The following is a 23,305-nucleotide window of genomic DNA, read 5'->3' as shown; positions in this document are numbered from 1 at the left end:
TCGCCTCGGCCGATAGGGAACAGCACCGGGGGAACCTGGGGAGAACATGCACTTCAGCTAAAAGCTGTCTCAGAACTGTACGGATCAAAAATTCAGCATCGGGGGAAATTTTAATCACTCTTTACTCCCCCCTGTTGAGCGCAAGTCAAATATTGTACGGGAAAAAAAAAAAAAAATCTAAATTTGCCCAACTTAAGAGGGAATTACTGCAATTCCAAAGTCATACAGTGCACGACTACGAGACAGAGGTAAGGATAGATTTGCTGGTAATGAGTGTAGCACAGAACCCTTTTGGAGCTGCGCGGTGGTGTAGTGGATAGCACTCTCACGTCTCACAGAATGACGAGATTTGATTGTGGGCTTTAGGGGTCTTTCTGTGTGGATTTTTGAGGAACTTCAACTTCGAAAAAAAATCCCATAGCAGACATCCAAATATCACATTGGCTATAAATTGCAGAATTCATGATAAAATCAACTAAATTCTAAGCCTGAGGGTCTGGAACACACAGACTATTAAAAATATCACAGATACCTTTTTAGACCAGGAGGGTCTAAAGTGCCACCTTGTTTTGGCCAATGAGGACCTTGAACTTAGTCTGGCACTGACTTTCTGCTCGGAGGCAGTAATTAGATTTCTGTATTAAATTTTGAGGGAATTTAGTGAAAATACGCAAAAAGAAAATGCGACTTTATGCCCGTTTCTACCTGTTATTATTAAGCCATCAGAGGGCGCTACAAAACAAACTTGTGCATTAATTGTGCACTAATGTTCACTTATTTTATTAACTCCAGTGCTTTCTTGGACAGCCGCCAGTGCGTGTTACATGGTATCTGGTCCAATCATCATTCATCAACAAAAACCGTCTTCATATAAAAAAAGGTTGAACTTTCCGTTTTTGTCGATATGTAGACGAATCCACTCCCTCCATTTTCAGCCTTTTTTCAAATTTGTAGTTTTTCAATAAATGTTTATTTTTGTTATGAACATTCAAATCAGAACTGGATGGAAATCAAATCTACATCATCAAATTGGTTGATTACTACGGTAATTCACACTCCGAATGAGACCATGGTGCCACACAAGGTTAATAATGATTGCATTAAATCACCAAGTCGAATATTCTGGGTGAACGGTCCCTGGAATTTCTTTTAAATAACTAAAACACAAGCTCGGAAGGATTCCGTATTTTGTCAGCAAAAAGACAAAATAGCACATCTTCGCTTTGCCTCAGCTCGCCGGCTCTGGGGTCTAAATTAAACAGGATTACAAATGTGCTGAGGTCCAGATTTGAAATACCACTGGAGTCAGTGGATGTTGGAGCAGCTGCCACTATTTACTCTGCTCCTCTGTGTTTCATTGATGGAAAATAGATAAGGCGCTAATGGATGCATGCCACCAGTCCTGTGTTAAGACACGAGCTTTGCTACCGGGGCCCCTTTGTCCGCAGCTCCTTTTGTATTGATTTTCTGGCATATGCTAGTTTTTTCTCTGAATGGGACAATTTGTAAGATCCATAATGGCGAGACGGCTCAGCGGCTGAGTGCACAGGGACCCCAACGCATGGCTTTCTTCTTCACTGTGTGAAAAGAATATATAAAAAAAAAAAAAATGTTGAGCTAAATAATTTTTCTGTGCTACTTTCTTAACTGGATAGTCTTTTTTAACTAGCTTCCCCTGAGGATTGGCTTTTTAGGATAGCAGGAATTTAGCTGGCTGCATAAGGAGAAACAGTATTTAAATATATAACAGCAGCTCTCTCCAAAGCAGCCGCCATATACCGTCTCGTCATTGTGCAGGAAGAAAGAAGAAAATTGTCCCTCTCACTTAGTCACAAGAGGATAACGGACCGTTGCAGAGTGTTTTTTGGAATATTTATGCATGTGTGTGAGTGTGAGCGTGGCGTTAGCCTGGGATTTCAGTGCTTTTAGCGAACATTTAACTGGTCGAATCGCCTCCCCGAAGGGTTGGCGTTCGCCACTCTCCGGCTGCGTTCGAGGCCAATTATGTGGCAGGTGTGGAAAACATGTAATACCCTGCATCCGGTAAACACACATCCGATAATTTGATGCTCTGGCATTAAGTCTGAGATTCACATTCCGGCGTAAACAACTTAAGAGAGGAGCCTCGGTCTCAGCCTGAGCCTCTGGCTTCTGCCACTATTGTCACGAGAAATCTACAAAGAGCAAACAGCAGCCTTTCCTTTTATTGCTGGAACAAATTCACCTAAAACAGAAACACAACTGGGAAATTAAGTAATGCTTAACCGTTATTGCTGACCTGCATTAATTGCAGCGGAAACGGTTCTCACGAGAAATCTGTGTCTGTTTTAATAGTGCTAAACACTTGTGATTGGGGGACAGCTGGTTTAAGTATTTCTTTGTGTTTATCAAGTGAAAAATGTAAAAACTGACCAGCTTCTCTTAGCTTCGTAGCGCCATTGGCTCCACGGACATGTGAATGGCATTTCTTGCTATTTTCTGCAGTGTTTATGCAGTCGTGGCAGACCAAACATTGGATTAAGTAGTGTCCTTTATTCGGACTATCATAGCCAAGTTGGGCTTCTGCTCTCAACACAAAGTCAATACAGATTGTTTCATGGCCTTTTCCTTGTGGAGTAGTGTTTTTAGCCTCAATGGGCAGCTTGACTTGACAGTTAAAATAGAGGGAGGAGGTGTCAGCAGCAGTGATTTGTCAAATAGGCATGTAACAACCTCTAATTTCAGTCAATATTCGAAGGCATCCATTCACAAATGACTGCCCTTTGTATCCACAGGAATATAATGAGACATTTTCAAAGCGTGCTGACTTACCGGCGTTTCTTTTCTTTTTTTCTTTTTCTAATTAACACGCATGCATGCACACATCCGCACGAAAAAAGAACTAGAATAAGCACAACAATTTGGCTTACATATCTGCATAACATTGCACTCCAGTGGGAGAGACTAACACTTGTGAAATGCATTCAACTCAGTGCTTTCTTTTCTTAAATTTGTAATCTTCTGCAAAAACTGTAACAGTGAAATCGTCCACTGACACATGTTTAAAGTATTTTGAGCTTGATATCCAGTTCAGGAAGATGCTTTTTCTTGATTTGAATATGAAAATCTTGAAGAGTTTAGTATATTCCTGTGACAAAGGCATTTTTTTTTCTAATTCCCTATAAAGCTTCAAAGTAGGTCACACACTGTTGTAGAAGGAAAAAAACTATTAATTTCCTTTCTAATAATGTGCTGAAATGAGTGTATCCTCCTGCAGGACCACAAAACTGTGATTAAGACTGCCTGTGCTTCTTTTACACTTTGGGCACAGTGGAGAAAGGTCAGAACTAAACTGATGACATTTGGAAGAAGAGAAGTGATCCAGACGTCACATTTTACATGAAGTTACCTTCACTTTGTTTCATGTAAAGTGATTCATTGAAAGAGATAGACATTTTTAAGAGTAATGGATCCAAAAGGTGTGGAGATGTGGTCCCTGCTTCCCCATTTTCAAACCAACAACCTTGAACACGTGCATGGTGCGGTTACATTGTCATCCTCTTATTTAAACTGTAGAGGCTTCAACTGTGTTTGGATAGTGGGATCGACAAGAACAAGGTTTTTATCACTGATCATCACTTGGATTTGTGAGGAAGCCGGTAGCAATCAGCCGTGGAAACCGTGAAGTCAGGAGTTACAACACGACATTGATTCGTAGATTGAACTTTTGTTTGACTTGGATTGGCCTGAAATCTTACTGAGAGTCGAAACAATCCCAAAGCCCAACGATCAGTGCTACGACATAAAGTAGAAGAAATACTCCAAGTGACTTAAGATTTCAAGTCACATGAGGTCAATTTCTGTCAACATAAACAAACTTTATTAACTACTGCAATGACAAAACTGACTGAACTGACTGAGAAGACTGATTGACTCCAAAAAACAGGTTCTTTGAGGAGATATTTTGAAGAGAATTCAGTGAAACTAAACAACTCCCCTGACAACAAAATAAATTACGGCTTGCTTGCAACAGATTAGACCAGTATTTCATCTCCAGATCTGAATTTAATCATGGTGTCACATTGAAATCCTCCTCAGAAACTTTACTCCACATCGAAATGACATTAGTTGGAGATGATTAGAGCTTTTTGACACAGTCAGATATGACCAAAAGAATGTGCTCTGTGATTATAAAGGAGGAGACATGGTCAGCACCAACACTCATTTCAATCATGCTCGGCTTGAACAAAGCAGCCCCCAAAGTGTGCCAAGAAAAACTCCCCCACACCATCACACCACCAGAAGCAGTCTGAACTGCCGGTACCAGGCAGGACGGATCCATGCTGTCGCGTTCTCTCCAGCAAATTCTGAGCCGGCCATCTGAACGTCGCAGCAGACAGACAGACGGACAGATTTTGGACAATATAACTCGTTTTTCTTCAAGGTTCATTTCCATAGGTGGTGTTCTTCAGTGATTGGTGGATCAATCTCTCCTGACCTCGGAAACATGGTGAAAAGTGGGGAAACCATCAGCAAATGGAAAAAAAAAAATGCACTTAAACTCATTCACACTTCGTCTGTAGTTGAACCAGTTTGAGTCCAGTGAGTCGCTGCCATGTGAAGAAAAGTTGTCCCAGTGAACCTGATGCTGCGGAGACGCGACCAAACTGGTTCGAAGTGGCCTTTGATCTCCGGCCGGCTGCCTCGGTTAGCGGTACTGAGGCCGTCTCTCGCCGCCCATTAGCAGCTCCCTCTAAACGCCCGCCACGCTCTCCATCGTCCATGCAGGGTGCGGTGCCAGACTCCTGTCAGAAGAGCGTTGACAGAAAAAAAAAAAAAAAAAAAAACGCCTCTTTTCCCTTTTCGCCTCAATGTCACCTTGGCTGTCACACCGACTTGCATCTGTTCGGAGCCCGAGCGAATCCTCGGGAGTGACGGTGGAGATTGCTAATCCGCCGGGCTGATTTGGTGACAGGCGAAAGTGCTAATCCTCCCGCGTTATTCAGTGCCAGTGAGGACCGCCTAATCCCCTGCCGAGGGTCTGATGTAAGGAGAGATGACGCTAACTAAACGGCTCTCTAGGAAAGCGATCCGGGGGTCGGTCCGGGAGCGAGTTCACGACTCCAGTACGCACTGACATCAACTCGGACAATATTTACTGCTGCTCTGTGTATTTTTTTCTTGAGATGTCTTTTTCTGATTTGGAGCCAGAGGTGAATTTGTGTGCTGATTGACAGATCAGGGTTCCTTTGGCAAACAGAAATTTATTTTCTGCATGCAGATTCAACAACATCTGAGTTTTTTTTCAAAGCAACATTTACATGTATGAAACTTTTTTCGAAGTGGAAAAGCTGAGTCAGCGGTTCAGATCTCACATCAAGGGGTGAGTAACACTTCACAAATCATGAATATGTAATCGGGACAATTTGGATGAAGATTTGAAACTCAGCCGGAGATGTCTGAACCCATTTTTCATTCTGCATTTACAGAATATTTCCATCTTCCTTTTTTCATTTAACCTTGCTGAGGGAAGCCTTGAAAGCAAGCGATGCTGCCCGGGCCGATTTCTCTCCCCCGCCGTCTAAATACAAACTGAAATGAGACCAGCGAGAACATGTTGCGGTTCTTGGCACAAGACGTCCGCCCGAGTTCAAACATCTGTCTGATAAACTGGCTGCGCCGGAGATACACCAAGCATTCAGGGCTTTCATCAGATTTTTGTTATTAATAATTGCCAACAGGCGAAATTACTTCCTCGACGTGCGGAGCGGAATACAGAGAAAATATCAGGTCTCACGCTGGCACCGTTTGTAAGCAGAGGAGGCTTTCCTGAGGATGAGTGGAGGAAAAAACTTCTGCGATGGAGAAAAGGAAAATGGGAGCATATTATCATCACAAATCCTTTGGCAGCTAATTGGAAAACTACAGTTTTTTTTTAAGGTTACTTTTAATTACCCTCTTGGCAGGAATATCTCGCTTTGGTTTGAAATGCTTAATATACATATAGATAAATATTTCCTATCTATAGAACTCGCTTGATTTCAACAGGAAGTAATAGAAACCGGGTTTTCTTAGATGCAACGTGCTTTGCCGGAAGAAATTAGACTTCAGGTGTCGTCTTTGCACCTACAGATCAGTGAGGGACTTCTTTACAGAATCCTGAAGGTAATCATGGAGTTATTATCATTCTGACGCCAGCGTCATCAGCCAGGGGCCTCTCATTCACGCCGCTGACTCATCTGGTCTGAATGAATGAAAAGCCTGAATGAGGAGCAGAGATCATCAGGCAAAACAAAAAAAATATTGTTGTGCATGCAGGTAGGAATGAATAGCATCCAGGCCATCAGTAACATTTTAAACAATAGATTCATTTTTATTTCTTTTTTTTTATACCCCCAAAAAAGCCAAGATTATTTCTTTTAAATTCTCACCTGCGTCATTTGACATCAAGACATCGTGTGTTTTATTTGTTCGTTTTGTTCGTTTGAAGAAACATAAAATGTAGATTTAAAGAACATAACTGGTTCAAAGACAGGTGACTTGACTTAAACATTCTTTCAACCTTTTCCTGTGGTTGATGGGTTAAAGTTTTGAGTTAACAAATAAAGAAACAGGGGTTACAGTCTGTGCATTAGAGGGTTTTGTAATGTTTAGAGTTGGTTTCTTCAACCTTCTCTCTGAGTTAAGGTCGTTTTCTCATCAAAGTTGAGAAAATAAGACTTGTATACAGTAAAAAGCGTGAGCTTTATTTTATTATTCCGTTGTTGTATCATGAGTTCGGTGAAAAGGTCACGGCGTCACGGCATCCGGCTGCTCTTACTACATCGCATCGCAGTGTCAGCTCCGGGTAAAACGGCGGAGACAAGATGTTGTTAGCTGTTTATGTCTCACTTCCTAAAGCAAATAGAAATGCCTTATTTATGAGGTTCCCTGTTGTTTTTGAATGAGAGCCCCTTCCATTGTTCTCATTTCCTCTGAAATCCTGAGAAGCATCTGTTGAATCTTAAAATCAAGGACAGACCTAAATCAATACTGAGGATCAATACGGGCACCATATAATTGCAACAGGCCCCCGAGTCGGACAGTACAAATGCCTCCCTCGAGTTTTGTGGCAAGCATAAATATGTTGACACGAAGGGAGCGTCTCCTTCTTTTTTATTTTTAGACATAGAAGCAAAGATGGAAGTTAACACTTGACCTTTTTAATGATTGGCACGTCTTTCTTGTTGGTGCCATCTGAGATTTAAAGCTTTCTTTCCATACATTACCCTGCTGCATGCCATGTTTTGCTGTTACAGTATATGGTTGTTAGCGTTTCACCCAAGCTTGACAAAAGATAATCCCTAATCCGGCCTCATATGGCACCGCAGCCTGAAAGTCACAATTCAACTATAATAGTTTTTAAACATGTTAACAGAGAACTTGTTTCCAGGAGATACGATTATCCGAGCGCGGGCAGGAACAAACTTGTGTAATACGCTAAGACAAATCTCATTTTGGTGACTAAGGACGGGGCCTATGAATCAGTGGTGGTATACATACACCATGAAAAATGAATGAGTTCTCCCTCCCGAGACTAAAATTAGACAGAAACCTTATATGGCGAGTGTCCTTCAAGTCACACTCGGATTTATAAGCACCGACCAAGGAATCGAGTGGGAGAGGGTGAGAAAAACCTCCGCTTCCACCAAACACTTTCCCGAGATAGGTAGGGGAACATAAAGCTGGTCGACGTACCGTGGAAAATCCGATTATTCCTTTTTGTCAGGAAACCTAAGCAGCCATTGAAATGATGCAACGGCGTCTTTTCAAGCAATCATTTCACACACGGCGATTACTATGTGACTTCCCTCCTTGTGACAGCGTCACCCAGTTGGAATACAAAGTGGTGCGGAAAGATTAAATGCACAATATAGTTTGCACATTGATTAACATTTCACAATAACACAAGCTGCAGATTCAAGTGTCTGCATGTGGGGGGGGGGGATATTTTGAGAGTGCAGCTAATGGAATAACTGCTTTATGTTAATAAACTTTTTAGAGTTTTCAGCTTCTAGAACATCTGTATCAACAGCCATTAAAGACAGATTCTAATTTTAAGCATAAACACAATTATTTAATTATGAAATGATGTTCTTCTGGGAGTTTTATGAGCTACTAACAGTAAAAAAATCAATCAAAGCAAATTTAATTGCAGATTCTTTACTCAACATGTTCTACACATTGAAAAAGTGTCACTGAAATCAAATGAAAATAGTTAAATTTGAGCAATTTAGGCTTTCACGTAATTGAAAGACTACCAACTTTAGTGCCTTGGATCTAAATATTTCTCGTAAATTAACACACTTTAAAGGTGGATGTCAGTCAGGATGTTTCCAATTTATGAGACAAAGAAGTAAAATCTACATATGCAGTTGATAAAGAGCCGAGTGTTCATCAGCTGTCATCACTTCTGAATGAGGCTGAATTTCTCTGCCCAGCCTTCATCCTTCCATCCCAGCTCCAATGTTACGAATTCACTTCAGGCCTGAGGAAATGACATTTTTCAAGTTATCTACATGAAAGATCTACTACGAAATCTCAGTTCTGCTCAACGTGGTTATATGTTTTATTAAAAGTGAAATGTTGGAGAAGCTTCTGTTCCCAGTCAAGGTCTTTAAAGAAAAATAAGCGCAGGGATTGGTGAAGGTACCTGCCAAGCACTGTTTTTCAAGTATTTTTGGAAGTTTTTTCGTGAACACACAAATGACAAATCTGTTGTGGGTTTGGATCCCTGGTCAGTCAAAGTGTTGAAGGCAGAGCAGAGTTGGATAAACCGCGGCGTCGACTCCATACATTTTCATGAACTGTGCTTTGGATGAATGAAGTAACTTATTAAGTATTCAAAAAGGAGACCTTCAAAGATTATCTCCAGCCAGTTATCTCTGGATGGAGGCTCGTCATTAATCCATGACGGAGCTTAACTTGGATGTCCAATAAGCAGAAGATGAAACTGGGTTTATATACTAACATAAACCAGATCGTCTCATGTCTGTATGATGTCCATCCAACACGCTTGGAGAGAGATCAATGAGTGCAGGTCCCCACAAGGAGTTATTTATTTATTTTTTTATCATTTTATTCTCAAAAGACCTTACTGCACTTAACACAGCAACTCAATTGACAGAAACCATCAGGTATGCCACACCACAGTGAAATCGTTGTGAGCATATTGAGCCTAAAGTTGGAGAAAGATAGAAAAATCTGCTGTGGAGAAATTTTTGTTTTTCACAGCTCAATGTTCCCCAGCTGCTTGTTAACATTTAATACTGAACATAGAATGAACGGTTGGGTTTAAATAGTTAAGTCCAACCAAAAAAAATTGAATATATAAAAAAAAAAAAAAACCTTCTTACTGTCTTCTGCTTTGCATGGCTGTAGCCTTTATTTTACACTGCTGGCATTTACCTGACACTTTAATTCAGAAAGGCACGCAGAAATGTCAGGAGGCCTCATCATGGAAGATTGTGGTCGCAACTTTTACATTAAAGCCATTTATTCAAACATGAGGCCAGTTTCCAGAGCGTGTGTTAAAATAAGTGCGATATAAAGGGTCACAATAAACATCGTTGGCATTTTTGGTAGATTTTTTTTTTTTTACTGAAACAGCTGAAGTTACAGACATCCTGATTTTTGCATAATTTGGGGGAATTTCTTTCTGCTTTGAAACTACATGCTGACAGAAGCTTCAGTATTTTTGATGCAGTCCTGCTTCATGGGTGTAATCAATAAATAATCTTAAGAAATGCTTAAGAATCTTAAGAAATCACTTGTGTCATATCTCACAATATGTCAACAGCAACAAAAAAATGAAGGAATGGCTTTTCAGACTGTTAATGTTCAGATCTTTTCATTCATTTCACATTTTGTGGCTTTTTTCGTTACTATGAACTTGTGTTTTGCGTTGGTGAGTTCTCTTCAAATTAACATGCAAACCCACTGACTTTTTTCCAGATGTAATATGAAGTCAAATCAAAGCTTTATGTTTTAATCGATTTTTTTTTTTCTTGTTTCAAACATGAGACAGAAAAGAAAAGTTAGTGAGTTTGCGATTAGGACCCCTCAGCTGCAACTTTTAGCCATTTAGCGCTTTCCACATGACCTTTCATTATTTGGAAACATGTTGGGATGTGAGGAATATTTCATCTGACAAACTGCTGAACCATTATTTTATGGAAAAGTCACATCTGTCAACTCAGTGTCTGAGAAGAGAAACATTAAAAGTTTGACAGAAATGTGATTTTAGCATAATTTTGAGAGATCCGAGGCTTTGTCTTCTTTGAGCTGTGAGTTGACCATAATTATAGTTTGGCACATTAAATATAAAATCATCATAGCAGACCTGCTTAGATGACCAGAAGTCTGTAGTTTATCAATGAAAAAGATCACAAGAGAACACAAACGTTCAAACAGATTTTGCAATATAAAGATTTCTAATGAATCACTTCATCCTTTTGGTGAGTGCGTGCACGTGCGTGTGTGCATGTGGGTCGGTGGGGTCTGGTGTTTCTGAAACGCAAGTCAGGGGAACTCCAGGGAAAACAGGTTGGGAACCACTGATTTACATTCATTCCTGTATTGTCCATCGTCTCCTGGGTGGGGTCTTTTACATGCTCTGTTATATGAGATCTGCAAAACCGGCGTGAATTCAATACCGCTCGATTAAGTGAAAAATGTCCGATTCAGTCCGGGCTCAGCCATGACCTGGGTCAAACCTCAGAGATCCAGATATCTGTAGTAATACTACGTGTTGTCTTTACTGTACTGCCCTGATCAGCCGATCAGTGTCTGAAATGTAATGTTGAAAACTGAAAATGCAACTTTTTGAATATGGCTTCCAAGGTGGAACTTTTTGAAAGTGCTCCAACTTCATCTCCATGTGAACTAATTGGAGAAAACGCCACTTTTATGAGAAGCCACTACTGTGCATGGTCGTGAAACATTGTGGCGTAAAGGGGGCCTGAATCATAAATTTTATTTCAAAGTTTATTAGATTTTTTTGTTTTTCATTGCCTAAATGGGAAATGTTGAAAACATCTACATCACCTTTCAACGACCTAAGATCTTGTCATATGGAGAAAAAACTAAATGACTTTCCTGCTTTTTGCCCTTTTCAGATTGTTTGAGGCAGCTGGTGACGGTCATGCCTGAATTCGATGGCTACATTTTTTTTTAGTGTGACAAACTGTAGATTTGCGTGTCGCACATGGCCTCCGGTTGGTGGAGGAACATTATGTTCCCCTCGTACGTTCGCCACAGCCCGGAGGCTGCGTTGCTCGGCACGTCAGTGCCAACGCTCCCCGTGCCCCTCCAGAAGGCTGCTGTGCAGAAACGGAGCGGCGCACAGCGTTAGCTGGACTTCTCCAAATCTAGAAGACCGTGGGGGCAAAGCGGCGTCCCTCACGAGCACAATAAGCCACACGCCGGAAGACAGGATGCGCTGCTGATGGCTCCGCCAGCCACCGCGTCGGAGGAAACAAGTGCAGCGGTGCGGAAAGGAGCTGGTTAATTGGCGGGGTTTGAATGCACAGGCGCTAATTAGCCGAGTAGAACACGGTTCAGCTTCCCAATAGCAACACCCTCCTGAAAACTCCGCTGACATTTTGCACTCTGCAGGGTGGTCAGCAGGTATTCCTAGAATAGAAAATGCATTGGGCTTGTTAGCGTTTTCAGTGAATTAAAGCAAGCTCTGTGAGTCTCAAAGCCTCAAAGCTTTATTGCACGCACGCAAAAGTAAAGCACAAAAAGAGGTTTTTTTTTTTTGTTTGTTTCTTTACTTGAATATGCATTCCTCATGTTTTCTTAATTCGGTGCATCCTCGACGCGGCTGCTGTCTGAGTGAGCTTGGAAACGCTGTGAACAGAATTTGCACGCGCAGATGACTGCGCCCCGACACGGAGATGGCGGGAAAAAGGGACGGCGAGCCCGGCGACGCGTCCTTTTCCGGTCAGTTGTCACGCGGACGTACGCTATGGGCTCGCACTGTGACAATAATCTCCCACATGTGAATTCCCTCATGTGAAATAATTCCATTATTCATGCCACCGTTACATCAGGAAATGGGCCAAAGCAGAAGATTCCAGCCTGTGGTTCATATTCAAAGAGAAAGCAATAGCACGGAAGAGAGCTGTGATCCATCGTGACGAATAGAAACTTCAAAGAAACACGGAGACAACTGTAAAATGCATATTAAAGACCTTTGCAGGGGTTGTGCGAGGAGGACAATAATAAAAGTGCTTTTTCAAGGACCTGCCTCAGAAATAATTGCAGACATGTAGATGAATTCAAAGCCTCGTCATTATGGGCCTGTGGGATGAGCAGAGAGGATTTTAACTGTAGTTTCTTGATGCACTTGCAACCACAAAAACGACAACATTCATCGAATCCGACCGCGTGCATCAGGTTGACGACAAACCGCAGCAGCTCAAAGCTGCTCTCCTGTGAGCCACAAAAATACAAAGCACCGTATTGATTTATCGCACACCTGACGGCAAGAAAAGAAGATTTCTGTCAATAAAGCTCATCATTAATTCATAAATAACTGTGTGGCTTTCAATACTGTAATTTAGAGCGGGCCAATAAAGCCCCACTCAGACTGAAAGGCTTTGCAGTGAGTGTCAGAAGCCACAGATTTGGAAAAAGTGGTGCGGTAATGAAACGGGGACTTAATGGCGCCCGCCTTGACGGAAAGATTAAAATCAACACGTGTAGCGAGTATTACCCAGATCTCCTGGAAGAGTCAGCATCGGTTTCTCCAGCTCCGCTCTGTTAAACTCCCATTAGAAATCGCCAGAACTCAGGAAAACAAGAGCTTTATCTAATCTCACCAGTGTGCCTCATTTCTTTGTGTGTTTTAACTTTATCTTTTTCTCCCGTTTTCTTATGTCTTCCTCTCTCTCCCTCTCTCTCTCTCTCGCTCTCTCTCCTCTCGTAGTGACTCATGCATCACCCTACAGCTCCTTTTCGGCTGTCAGATTTTCTACAGTTTCACTGTGACTCTAATCCAATTCAGAACCAAATCCCAAAACGCTCAACCCCGTGGGCTGCCCTTCTCAGTGACCCCCCTCCGCCATTACCATTTACCCAGAACTCGGCGGGGATCTTGTATGTTTTTCCTCCGGTTGGCTCCGAGTCTTTCTAAAAATACGGTGCGGCTTGAAAAGAGTGAGGAGGCGGTCCGCCAAGGTCGGCCTGGGTCAGCCTCTTACGGCTGTAGCTGGAAAAAAAAAAAACAAAAAAAAAAGACAACTCAAAGTGGGGAGTTGGATGTTACTGAACGGTTGGTAACTCCGAGTCACCGCAGGCTCGTCTCAAAACATTTTAGGTCACCTAAATCTAATCCCTGATTTTCCTGTTGATTTTTATCGGCCTTCGGTTGTGTCTTTATTTCAATCATTTAAATTTCATCAATGGCCATCAATTGGCCTCATTCACTGTCCGTGGGTCAGCTTTTTCACCAAGACAGTATTTTCTACGTACTTTATTCATGCACAATACGATCTCATCCTACATTACTCACATGCATAAGCTGGTGGTGTAGTAATAAGAATTCTCGCCTCACAGTGGAGAAGGTCCTTGGGCTGGGCTGGGCCGTTCTCTGAGGGAGTTTTTGTGTTCACCCACGTGTGACTGGAATAATTTCTTGGGGTCCTAATTTGGATGAAACGGTGTTTAAAATGGATGGAAGGAACATAGCAGTGCTGTGTATCCTCAGATGAATCTACAATGGCATCTGAGTGCGAACGACGCACCATTTGGCAGCGCCACCCTGTCAGATCTGATTGGTTTATTCATCATTTCATGGTGTCACAGCATTAAATTCAATTAATCTACATTTATCTCACACCTGCTAATTTGCAGGGGAGCCACAGATCATGAGCAGCTCTCCTTTGGTTTAGTTTTTTGCTGTTAAAATATTGAGTAGAAAATGTATTATGCCACAAGTAAGCAGCTCGTATTGATGAAACTCTTAAAGGAGTTTTCAGCTGTTCAGTCGTAGCCCTGTTGGCCTGCAGGAAAGTCAGTTTGTTGTAATACCAGCCAGCAGGGTAAACATTATAGTTTTCATTAAAGATATGAATAACTTCTCATGTATTATAAGAATCAGTTTGTAAAAGGCAAAGAAAACGAAAAAAACAAAAAACCCACGTTTTTTCAGATGAACTTTTACGGATTAAGACAAAAAAAACTGACCGCCATCTCGATTTTTTGATCTCACAAATCTCTGCAAGTCTTGAAGATGAGAATCTCTCTCATTATCTTTCCTCCCACATGACATGAACACCATTAACATTGCGGGGAAGTGCAGAGTGGGGCGATAATTATCTGTGATCTCTTGACTACGAGTGTCCCTCACTGCGTCACGCGGTCTCAGTTGTTACTACGAAAAATGCTGGTGCAGCTTTAAAAGGTCATCAGTGTCATATTCTTTAAAGAAGCGCAAAAGACCTGTTGAAGGTGTTACTTTGTGTTCAGTAGCTGTGAAATCGGTGAGAAAAAAAAAAGGATGACATTTGTCTTATGAGTGTTGCTTTTACAATCAAACCACATTTCAGGAACCCTGTAGCCTTCTTCTCTGCCTAACTCCAACCAGGTGCTGCACAATAAAAAAACAGAGAAGAAGAGAAGAAAATACAACAGCCTCAGCAGCCATCTCTAAAGGAAAACACACTCAACCAAGCATGTTTTGATTTGCATGTATTTAACCTTTGTTTGATTCCACAAAACAACAAAATGATAAATGGAACACTTTTGTTTTTGCTCCCATTTTTCATGAGCTGAACTCCAGACACACCTGCTGTCTCATCAGCGTCTTGATCTGCCACACCTGCGAGGTGGATGGAAAGGAAAAGAGGAGAAGGAGAAGAGCTCACTAATGCAGATTTAGACAGTCGTGGAACAATGTCTGAAAGAAACAGGCCTTTTTTTTTTTTCTTTTTCCTTTTTTTTTTTTTTTTTTTTTTTTCTTTCCACAAAAAATAACTGAAGTGTAATTTATTTGCTGGGAATTGCACTGGAGAATTAGGCATCCCTGAGATGCAGCAGTATAGATTAACTCATTTAAAGTTGCATTTGCTTCAAAGCTACACAGTCAGGATGACTTTGTGAAAACAGTGCATTTTAGAGATTTCACTGTTTGCAGTGTAATGGTGAAGAAAATCGCCTTTTAATGCGTTAGAGCTTTGTGGAAAACTTTTTAAGTTAAATGTGAACCTTTTAGTGATGTATTCATACCATTTTGCACTGTAGTGCAGGAAAATATTTGGAGACGAAAACATTATAATAAAAATGTTGTGAAGCTGTCATTTCATTGGTCAGCCAAACCAGGCTGGGTGCACTAAAACGAGTTCACATCCCCGTGTTAGGGATTTGAGAGAAATCAGGAAATAAAAAGGCAAATTACTGTTTTGATGCACAAAATTATATTTAAAAAAAAAAAAAGTCATGCAAGGCTGAATACACGGCCTGACTACAAATCAAACTTCATCAGGTTTCTCTTGCAATTCAATATTCTAGCCAGGCTGTATTGGTACTTTCAGGTAATAAATGAGATTATTTCCCCCCACTTCCTTATTTATTTGATTGAGGCATCATTTTTTATTTTCATTATTTTATTGGATTTTCTTTTATGCTATGCTTTTATTGCTCAGAGAGCCTGTACAGTACTATTGCATTCCCTTCCATATCATCAGCTCTTATCAATTATCCATCCGGCCGTTCTGCAGAGATAGAAACATGTCTTCAGGGGAAATAAGTGAATATGCAAAGAGAGAAAGCATTTGGAGGACAGTGGAATCACTATGCCAGATATGGATTGGGACATCAAACGGGCGGCTGGTCTTCCGGAGAATCAAAGCTACATCATTTTTCAAGGTTATGCACTCGAACAAGTGCTGAAATCATATTTTAATCCAGGGAGGTGATTTACAGTCCTCGGGGAATCCTCATCTTTTCATCAGCGCTTGAATGGTTAAATGTAGATTTGGATTCATGATGTGACAGTAAATGTGACCGGTGGGGTTTTCGACCTCATAACATGCTGAATTCTCTTCAACTGTTTGAGATAGTTTCAGGCGGAACAGAGAAGGGTGATCCAGCATTTTTTTTTTTTTTTTCCTTTTTTTCAAATTAAAGAAAGTATTTTACCATGGGCTTGTTCTGCTCGGAGCTTAAATAAGTTACGAGGCGGTGGTGTTTTTGTGTGCAACAGCAACTCTCCGAGCACAGCCGTGGTAAAGGCTGACACACAACGCTCCAGCTCATCGCCGAGCCCCGACCAGCCCCCTCCACCCCCACCGCAGCAGCAACAGACAACTGGACTGTAATTATTAAACAGAGAGGCGAGGGGAGGAAGAGACGCTGACGGGTAAAGGCAGACTGATAAATACACAAAGACAGAGGCAGGCTTGTGGACGGATAATAAGGTGGAGAGACACGGATAGTTACCCGAGCAGCAGATGGATGGCCGATGAGACAGGTGGACAAATAGCAAGGCGGTCAGAATGACAGCTCAGAAACAGCCTAAACTGGGCTCCACTCTACCTGTGAAACCCAATTTTTCCCCCCCCAAATGCTTTCAATTTGTACGTCGCCTCGACGCCAAGGCTAAACGAATATGAAAAAAATGTGACCCTCCTTACTCTGTTCCTTCCCCCTCTTTTTTTTTTTTTTTTTTTTCATTAATTTGATTGGCAGACAACACAGAGTGGATGGGAGTAAGGGTTTGTAGTTGCTGTGGCAACGGCCTGCTCTTTGTTAAAGGCTACATTCCTGGCATCTGATGTGTCTGCGCTGCGATCGATAAAAACTCAGCCTGCAGGGACTGATGAACGGACCGGGGCTTCTGCCAGGCCAGGGGAGGACCGGGCGGAGAGAGAGAGAGAGAGAGCGGGAGATGAGGGGAAGGAGTCAGGCTGAGGGATGCGCGAACAGGAGGACGACCGACAGATAAAACCGGGGTAGAGAGGAGTGGAGAGGGGAGAGATGGAGATGCGAGCGGTGCGGCTGACGAGCCGGGCGGAAAGGGGGGGAAAGAGGAAAGAGAGTGAGCCGCTTCCCTACTGCCTCATCTCGGCTATTTTCTGAATGTCACTCACTTCACTATCAAAGTAAGGTATGTGCCTGTCTGTGTGCTCATCATCTGCTTACCTTGGCAGGATTCTCTTTTTGCGGGTTTCGTCAGCAGCTGGAAAAAGCTTCTTCTTTTTTTTTTTTCTTCTTCTTTGTAAGGCACCTTTCATTTTTCTCACATTTCTGCTTCGCCTTTATGACATCGTGTTCAAATTTCCACTGCTCACAGATGTGTCTTACATTTTGCACACCTAATTGGCAAAAATCGCCATGAGCAGAATGCAAGATACTCCTGGTAATGAGGCAATTATGGTCAGCCTCTCCGTCTCCGAAGCCATCTGTCAATTCAACAACCTGTGGCTGCTGCATGGTGGTTGTGGGTTTTTTTTTTTTTTTCCTTTCTCTCTGTGAAAAGGTCTGTGCCTTTTTCTGACACTCTCCACGACTCGACTCTTAAAGATCATAATATTTCAGAGTTGAACCATGCGTGCGTCTCCTCATTACCCTGTTGTTATCTCTCCTTCCCTCTGCAAGCCCACTCACCAACCCATGCGGTGGCTGAAAGTCACATTTTGCTGCGTAAATGAAGTGTAATGTATACAGAAAACAAACGGATAATCAGCACAACGTTACCAATTTTAAGTATGAATCGCTCAAAATTTTTTAAACAAGGAGCAACCTGGTTGTTGTTTGTTGTCATTCACATGTAAATGTGTGCTGTGATCATAATATGTTGCTGTGTTGTAGACATTTGCATTTAGGGAGTGGAGTCTAACACAACTGTGCCACTTTGAGAAAATAAGTGCAAACCAATATCCAAACCATGAAGGAAAAGTCATGCACAGCCACACGGAGTGAACAGTAACCAGAACATGGTAATCCTATCGCTAATATCGAGCTTCTGTGATCAATGGAAAATGAAGCACTGAGCCAGTGGGATGACTCACTATGTTGATTACTTATTAAGGAGCCTTATACGTTTGTTTCCATTCATCCTCGAATGGGTTAGAAGTGCTGGCTTACACAGCGGTAAACTCAGTGGGTTTATTAATAGAAGAAGGCACAAGCTGTCTCCAATATAGTCCTTTTTTATTTTAGATGAACACTTGCAACTTAGCCATCCCTTCACACACACGCATACACACACACACACACACACACACACACACACACACACACAAGCACATGACTGTCCTACACTCACTGTAACAACAAATCCATGCGGGCTTTTAGCCTCACTGCACTCTAACGAGGGTCATTTCTCGCCACTGGCCCGAGATGTCTTCCATCCTCGTAAAACATCTTCAGTTAGCCTGCAACCTTTTCCGCTAACACAGTGATGAACGTTCCTCCCCCTGTTCGCCCCCCTGCAGCTGATATTTCTATTCCACACTGTGTTTTGCTCCCGCTGTGAGTTTAATTCTATTATACCCGCCTTGCCAAGAAAAAAAGACAGTTCATTAAAGTGGGTGCTTGACAGTTGTAGATGTTCATTGTAAAAGGTTGAGAATGGGGGGGAGGGGCAATCGAGGAGGATGACAGGTGCATGCAGATCAAGAGTGCCTCGACTGATTCCTTGTTCGTGTTTTGTGTCTCGCAGGACTTGTTCGTGATGGTGCTCTGTATGGACAAGAAGCTGTGCCATGACAGAGGGCAACGTGGGTAAAAGAGACATGCGACACCCAGCCCCGCATCACTGCCACCTCTTCCTGGGCGGGGCCCTGTTGCTTCTCCTGGCAAGCTCGGCTCTGAGCTGCCCCGCCCGATGCGAGTGTTCCGCCCAGACCAAGTCAGTGAGCTGCCACCGCAAGCGCCTACCCAGCATCCCCGAAGGCATTCCTATAGAGACGCGTGCCCTGGACCTGAGCAAGAACAAACTGCGAATCATCACGCCGGACAACTTCTCTTCATTCCAGCAGCTCGAGGACCTGGATCTCAGTGACAACCTCATCAGCGTCGTGGAGCCCGGATCATTTCGTTCCCAGCTCGCCCTGCGCTCCCTCAACTTCCGTAGCAACCTGCTCCAGCTGGTTCCTGCTGGTGTCCTGTCAGGCCTCACCAATCTAACCCGCCTGGATCTCAGCCACAACCGCTTGGTTGTTCTTCTGGATCATGCCTTCCAAGACCTGCGCCGGCTGGCATCGCTGGAGGTGGGAGATAATGAACTGGTTTTTATCTCTCAGCGGGCCTTTACAGGATTACTTGGACTTCAAAGTCTGACCCTGGAACGTTCCAATCTGACGGTGGTCCCGACTGATGCCCTGGCACATCTGCATAGTTTGGTAGAACTGCGCATGCGCTACTTGAGCATAAGCTTTCTGAAGCCTTTCTCCTTTAAGAGGTTATCGCGTCTACGCCATGTCGAGATAGATTTCTGGCCCTGGTTGGACACTCTGCCTCCCCTCTCACTGCACGGCCTCAACCTTACAACATTGTTCATAACCAACACCAACCTATCTGCCTTTCCCGGCTTGGCACTGCGCAACTTGCCCTACCTCACCCACCTCAACCTGTCCTACTGCCGCATTCAGCACATCCACCAGGGTGAGCTGGGTCAACTTCCACACCTACTGGAGCTCCGCCTCCAAGGAGCTCAGCTACTTTCTATAGAACCTTTTGCTTTTCTTGGCCTCAAATCTTTGCAATTACTCGATGTGTCACAGAACCGCCTGGACTCCCTGGAGAGGGGAGTGTTTGCCTCCCCAGACAGTCTGCAGAGGCTTTGTCTGGGCGGAAACCCATTAGTGTGTGACTGCAGATTGCTGTGGCTGCTCAATAGCCACAAGCCCCCTGCACTACAAATTCTAGACATACAACCTGAGTGCAGCGCACCCGAGAACCTCCTGGGGAAAACTCTCCGTGACCTTAGAGAACCTCTGGTCTCCAGGTATATGACCTGCACCAAGCCACGGATCGGACCCAACACGACACAGCTGCTGATGGCTGATGAGGGTCAGCCTGCCCGCCTCAGCTGCATGGCAGAGGGAGCGCCCCGGCCCTCTGTGGTCTGGATTACACCTCACAGACGCTACATCACAGCCAAGAGCAGTGGAAGGGTAGAGGTTCAGCCAGATGGTACCCTGGAGATCAAGGCAGCAGAGCTGCATGACAGCGGGGTGTATTTGTGCATTGCCAGTAACCCTGCTGGCAATGCAAGCCTGTCAGCCTCTTTAGCTGTGAAGAGCCTGGGCATCGGGGACAGATCTCACTATAGCAACAGGAGCTCAAACTACCTGACAGACTCCAACAGCACATGGGGAAATGGGACAGTACTGTACAACATGACAGTCCCCATTGACATGAAGACCATCATTATATCCACAGCCATGGGCTGCCTGTCTTTCCTAGGTGTGGTTGTGTTCTGTTTCCTGCTTCTGTTTGCCTGGAGCCGAGGCAAAGGACGCCATAAGAGCAACTTTGATATCGAGTATGTCCCCCGCAAATCCAACGGGGCATCAGCGGAGGTAGCAGAATCAAGCGGCCCACGGCGGGTCAACATGAAAATGATTTGAATATCATGCAGACCGAGGAAGGCGACATCAACGCCAACGACACAGTGCACACATATCAAGTGAAAAAACAAAAAAATGTCTTTTTTTCTATGACACAGTGGATTTGTGACAAACGAAAAGTGATGTACTATTATAGTGGGTGTCAATATGACGGTGATCTAGTGATAAAGTGGACATGTGAATATAAAAGTGATATATGAAACCGTGTTTATATGACATAATGTTCTCATACAGTACACTTAATATAATACTATAACCAACATATCAATATGGGAGTGATATAGTGTTGCACTAGGCATGTGAGTCGTGGTGATGTGATGAGTAATGGTGTTGTCGACTCACCGTGACATCAAGGTGACGGAGGGAGCCACTGGGAGAGACGAGGGACGTCTGTGTGGCAGTGGGGGCTATCATCACTGCAACATGTCAGGACTAAATTGTCTAACACTCATCCTAGCTGCAGTGTGAAAGGTGTGTGTGTGTGTGTGTGTGAGAGAGAGAGAGAGAGCGTGCGCGTCGGTGTGTGCATGTTGCATTTGTGCGTTTCTTTGTGCATGTGCACGCATTGCCTTTCCTGTTGGACGGAACAATTAAAAGGGAACGGTGGGGTCCAAAGCATTTTTTTCCCAGGCCTTTGTACTTGTTTGATCATTTGCAACAAGAGTAAAGTTGCTGTTGAGTGAGAAATTAAACAGAGGATTGTCTATGTTTGTATGCAAAAATCACAGTTATTATATAAAAAAAAAAAAAAAAAAAGAAAAAGAAATAAATGCTGCAGAAATTTTAAAATAGGTCAGTGTCCACCCTTGGAATGACTGCATTGTTAGATGGGGTTTTTTTCTGAACTGGATATAATGTAGTCAGAGTGTGAAGCCGGAGCTTTGTCCTTGCCACAGAGCTCACTTCCCAGCAAAAAAAAAAAACAAGTGGCTTTTTCCTGAGAAACAGCAGTGGTCAGTGGCGTTATTGTTGTGGAAAAGCTTCCAGCGATAGATACGGCATGTTAAACCCATTTTATAACATAATAAATCACGGGCAGATTTTCCTGCCAGACAAATCCCTTGATATGATATAAAAGAGTCGGTGGCCAGACACAATGGCAAAGATTTACTGGCCAGTGCCCTCTTTGGGACAAGACAAAGTTGAGCTTCAGAGATTTATGAGTTGAATTCTACCCCTCTTTCCTATCGCATTTTTCTTTGATTGCACCACTTTGAGCTATTCTGTCCGATTCTTCCCCGGGGGAACTGAGAGGTTCTGGGTATTTAATAGATGGCAGTCTGAAAGTTGTAGTGGAATCTTGTATTGTTTTGGGGATTTTGGGGGAGGCGGGTGTAATTTTTGCATATTTTTCATCTCTTGGGTTAAAAAAAGAAGTTTTCAATGTTTAGGGGGAAAAAAAACTATAAAACGATTAAGGGCAATTCTTTGTAATGCAGGGATGTGGGTGTTAACTTGTGTGATTCTGTTGTGATAAAATGTTCAAGGTTGTATAATTGTTTTCATATGACAAATTTATGGGTATATTTTCAAAAGGAAATAAATCTTAATCATACCCCAAAAAAACTGGAGTTTTTTGCTCTTCAACTAATGCTGTAATATAGTGTAATCATTACGACCTCAGTATTTGTATTGGAGGGCTTCTGATCCCTCTGGACCTCCTGTGATTTCAATTTGAGACTTGATCCCGCGCACATAACCACACAGCCCTGCAGAACTTTGCATGAAACACTTTACTTTCAATTACAGAACTTCGCATTTATTACCTAGACTACAGCAGCTCGCCGTACTCTCATTTGTCACAACACAGTTTCCTAATGAACCCACAGCATTGTACTTCTCTTCATTTTTTGTCCTCTTGCTTGGATAAATCATCCCTCACTCCCCTGTTTAACTTTAAAATATACAACTTAGAATCCAAAAAGGTTGGAACAATGTCCAATATTTTATGTGTGATAAAAACAGGACGGAGTAATTCTGATTTACTCATAAATCTGCATTATATGCATGATAGAGCATACCCCGTTTTCAATCTGACAGCAACATTTCTCAAAAAGGTTGAGGCAAGTGCAACAAGGACTACAGACATGAGTGAAAAATACAGCAACAGGAGAATTCTACAAGTAAATTTGACAAGAAGGACAAAGGCGCAAAGGATTTTGAGGCTTTAGAATGACTTGCATCCACTTATCTATGTCAAACAATGTCTAGCATTCAATTAATGTTGAACCACAAACTGCAGCAGAGCTTCACAGGTGGTGAACCTGCCAAAGGCGAATTAGCAACTGATTTCCTCACTTCCCAGATTTTTACAGGCAGCAGTTACAAGAGTGGATGCTACACAACGATAAACAGCATGGCCCTTTGCTGGCTTTTATAAAGCTATACTGCTGATATCAAATTAAAAATGAGCAAAAAATGATCGACTTTCAACATCTGTGAATAAAATATGGGTTCACGAGTGTTGCAAATCTTTGTCTCCTGTCATCTTAATATTCTGAATATAGTCCCCAACCTTTTTAGAAGTGGGGTGGCACGCTATCTGTTGAGGACATCCCACTGACTGAAATACCACAACATCCTGTAATGAACGCTGGATTTGATCTGACCTTTTTGATTTATCATTTTTCTTGTCAAATTACTTCGAGATGAGCGGATAAATATTCATAGTCACAACATTCTGCAACTTTTATTATGCTTATGTA

At 42.7% G+C, this 23,305-nt stretch overlaps 1 protein-coding gene across 3 annotated transcripts in view; it reads left to right on the top strand.

The window, feature by feature from the left end:
* The window catches only part of lingo2b (leucine rich repeat and Ig domain containing 2b), a 40,011-nt gene extending 17,852 nt beyond the window's left edge, over nt 1-22,159 (top strand). Inside the window, exons 1-2 of one of the 3 annotated variants that reach the window (XM_030116477.1) lie at nt 16,952-17,126; nt 18,689-22,159. In XM_030116477.1, the coding sequence (XP_029972337.1) occupies nt 18,732-20,600 (1,869 nt within the window). In that variant the 5' untranslated portion in view covers nt 16,952-17,126; nt 18,689-18,731 and the 3' untranslated portion in view covers nt 20,601-22,159. Of the gene's footprint in view, nt 1-16,951; nt 17,132-18,688 lie in introns of those variants that run through there. The other 2 variants (XM_030116476.1, XM_030116475.1) reach the window with 2 other exon arrangements.
* Nucleotides 22,160-23,305: the final 1,146 nt, after the last annotated feature.

This window comes from Salarias fasciatus, chromosome 19, assembly GCF_902148845.1.
Source record: "Salarias fasciatus chromosome 19, fSalaFa1.1, whole genome shotgun sequence".
NCBI lineage: Eukaryota > Metazoa > Chordata > Actinopteri > Blenniiformes > Blenniidae > Salarias > Salarias fasciatus.
This window is presented reverse-complemented; position numbering and strand designations above follow the sequence as displayed.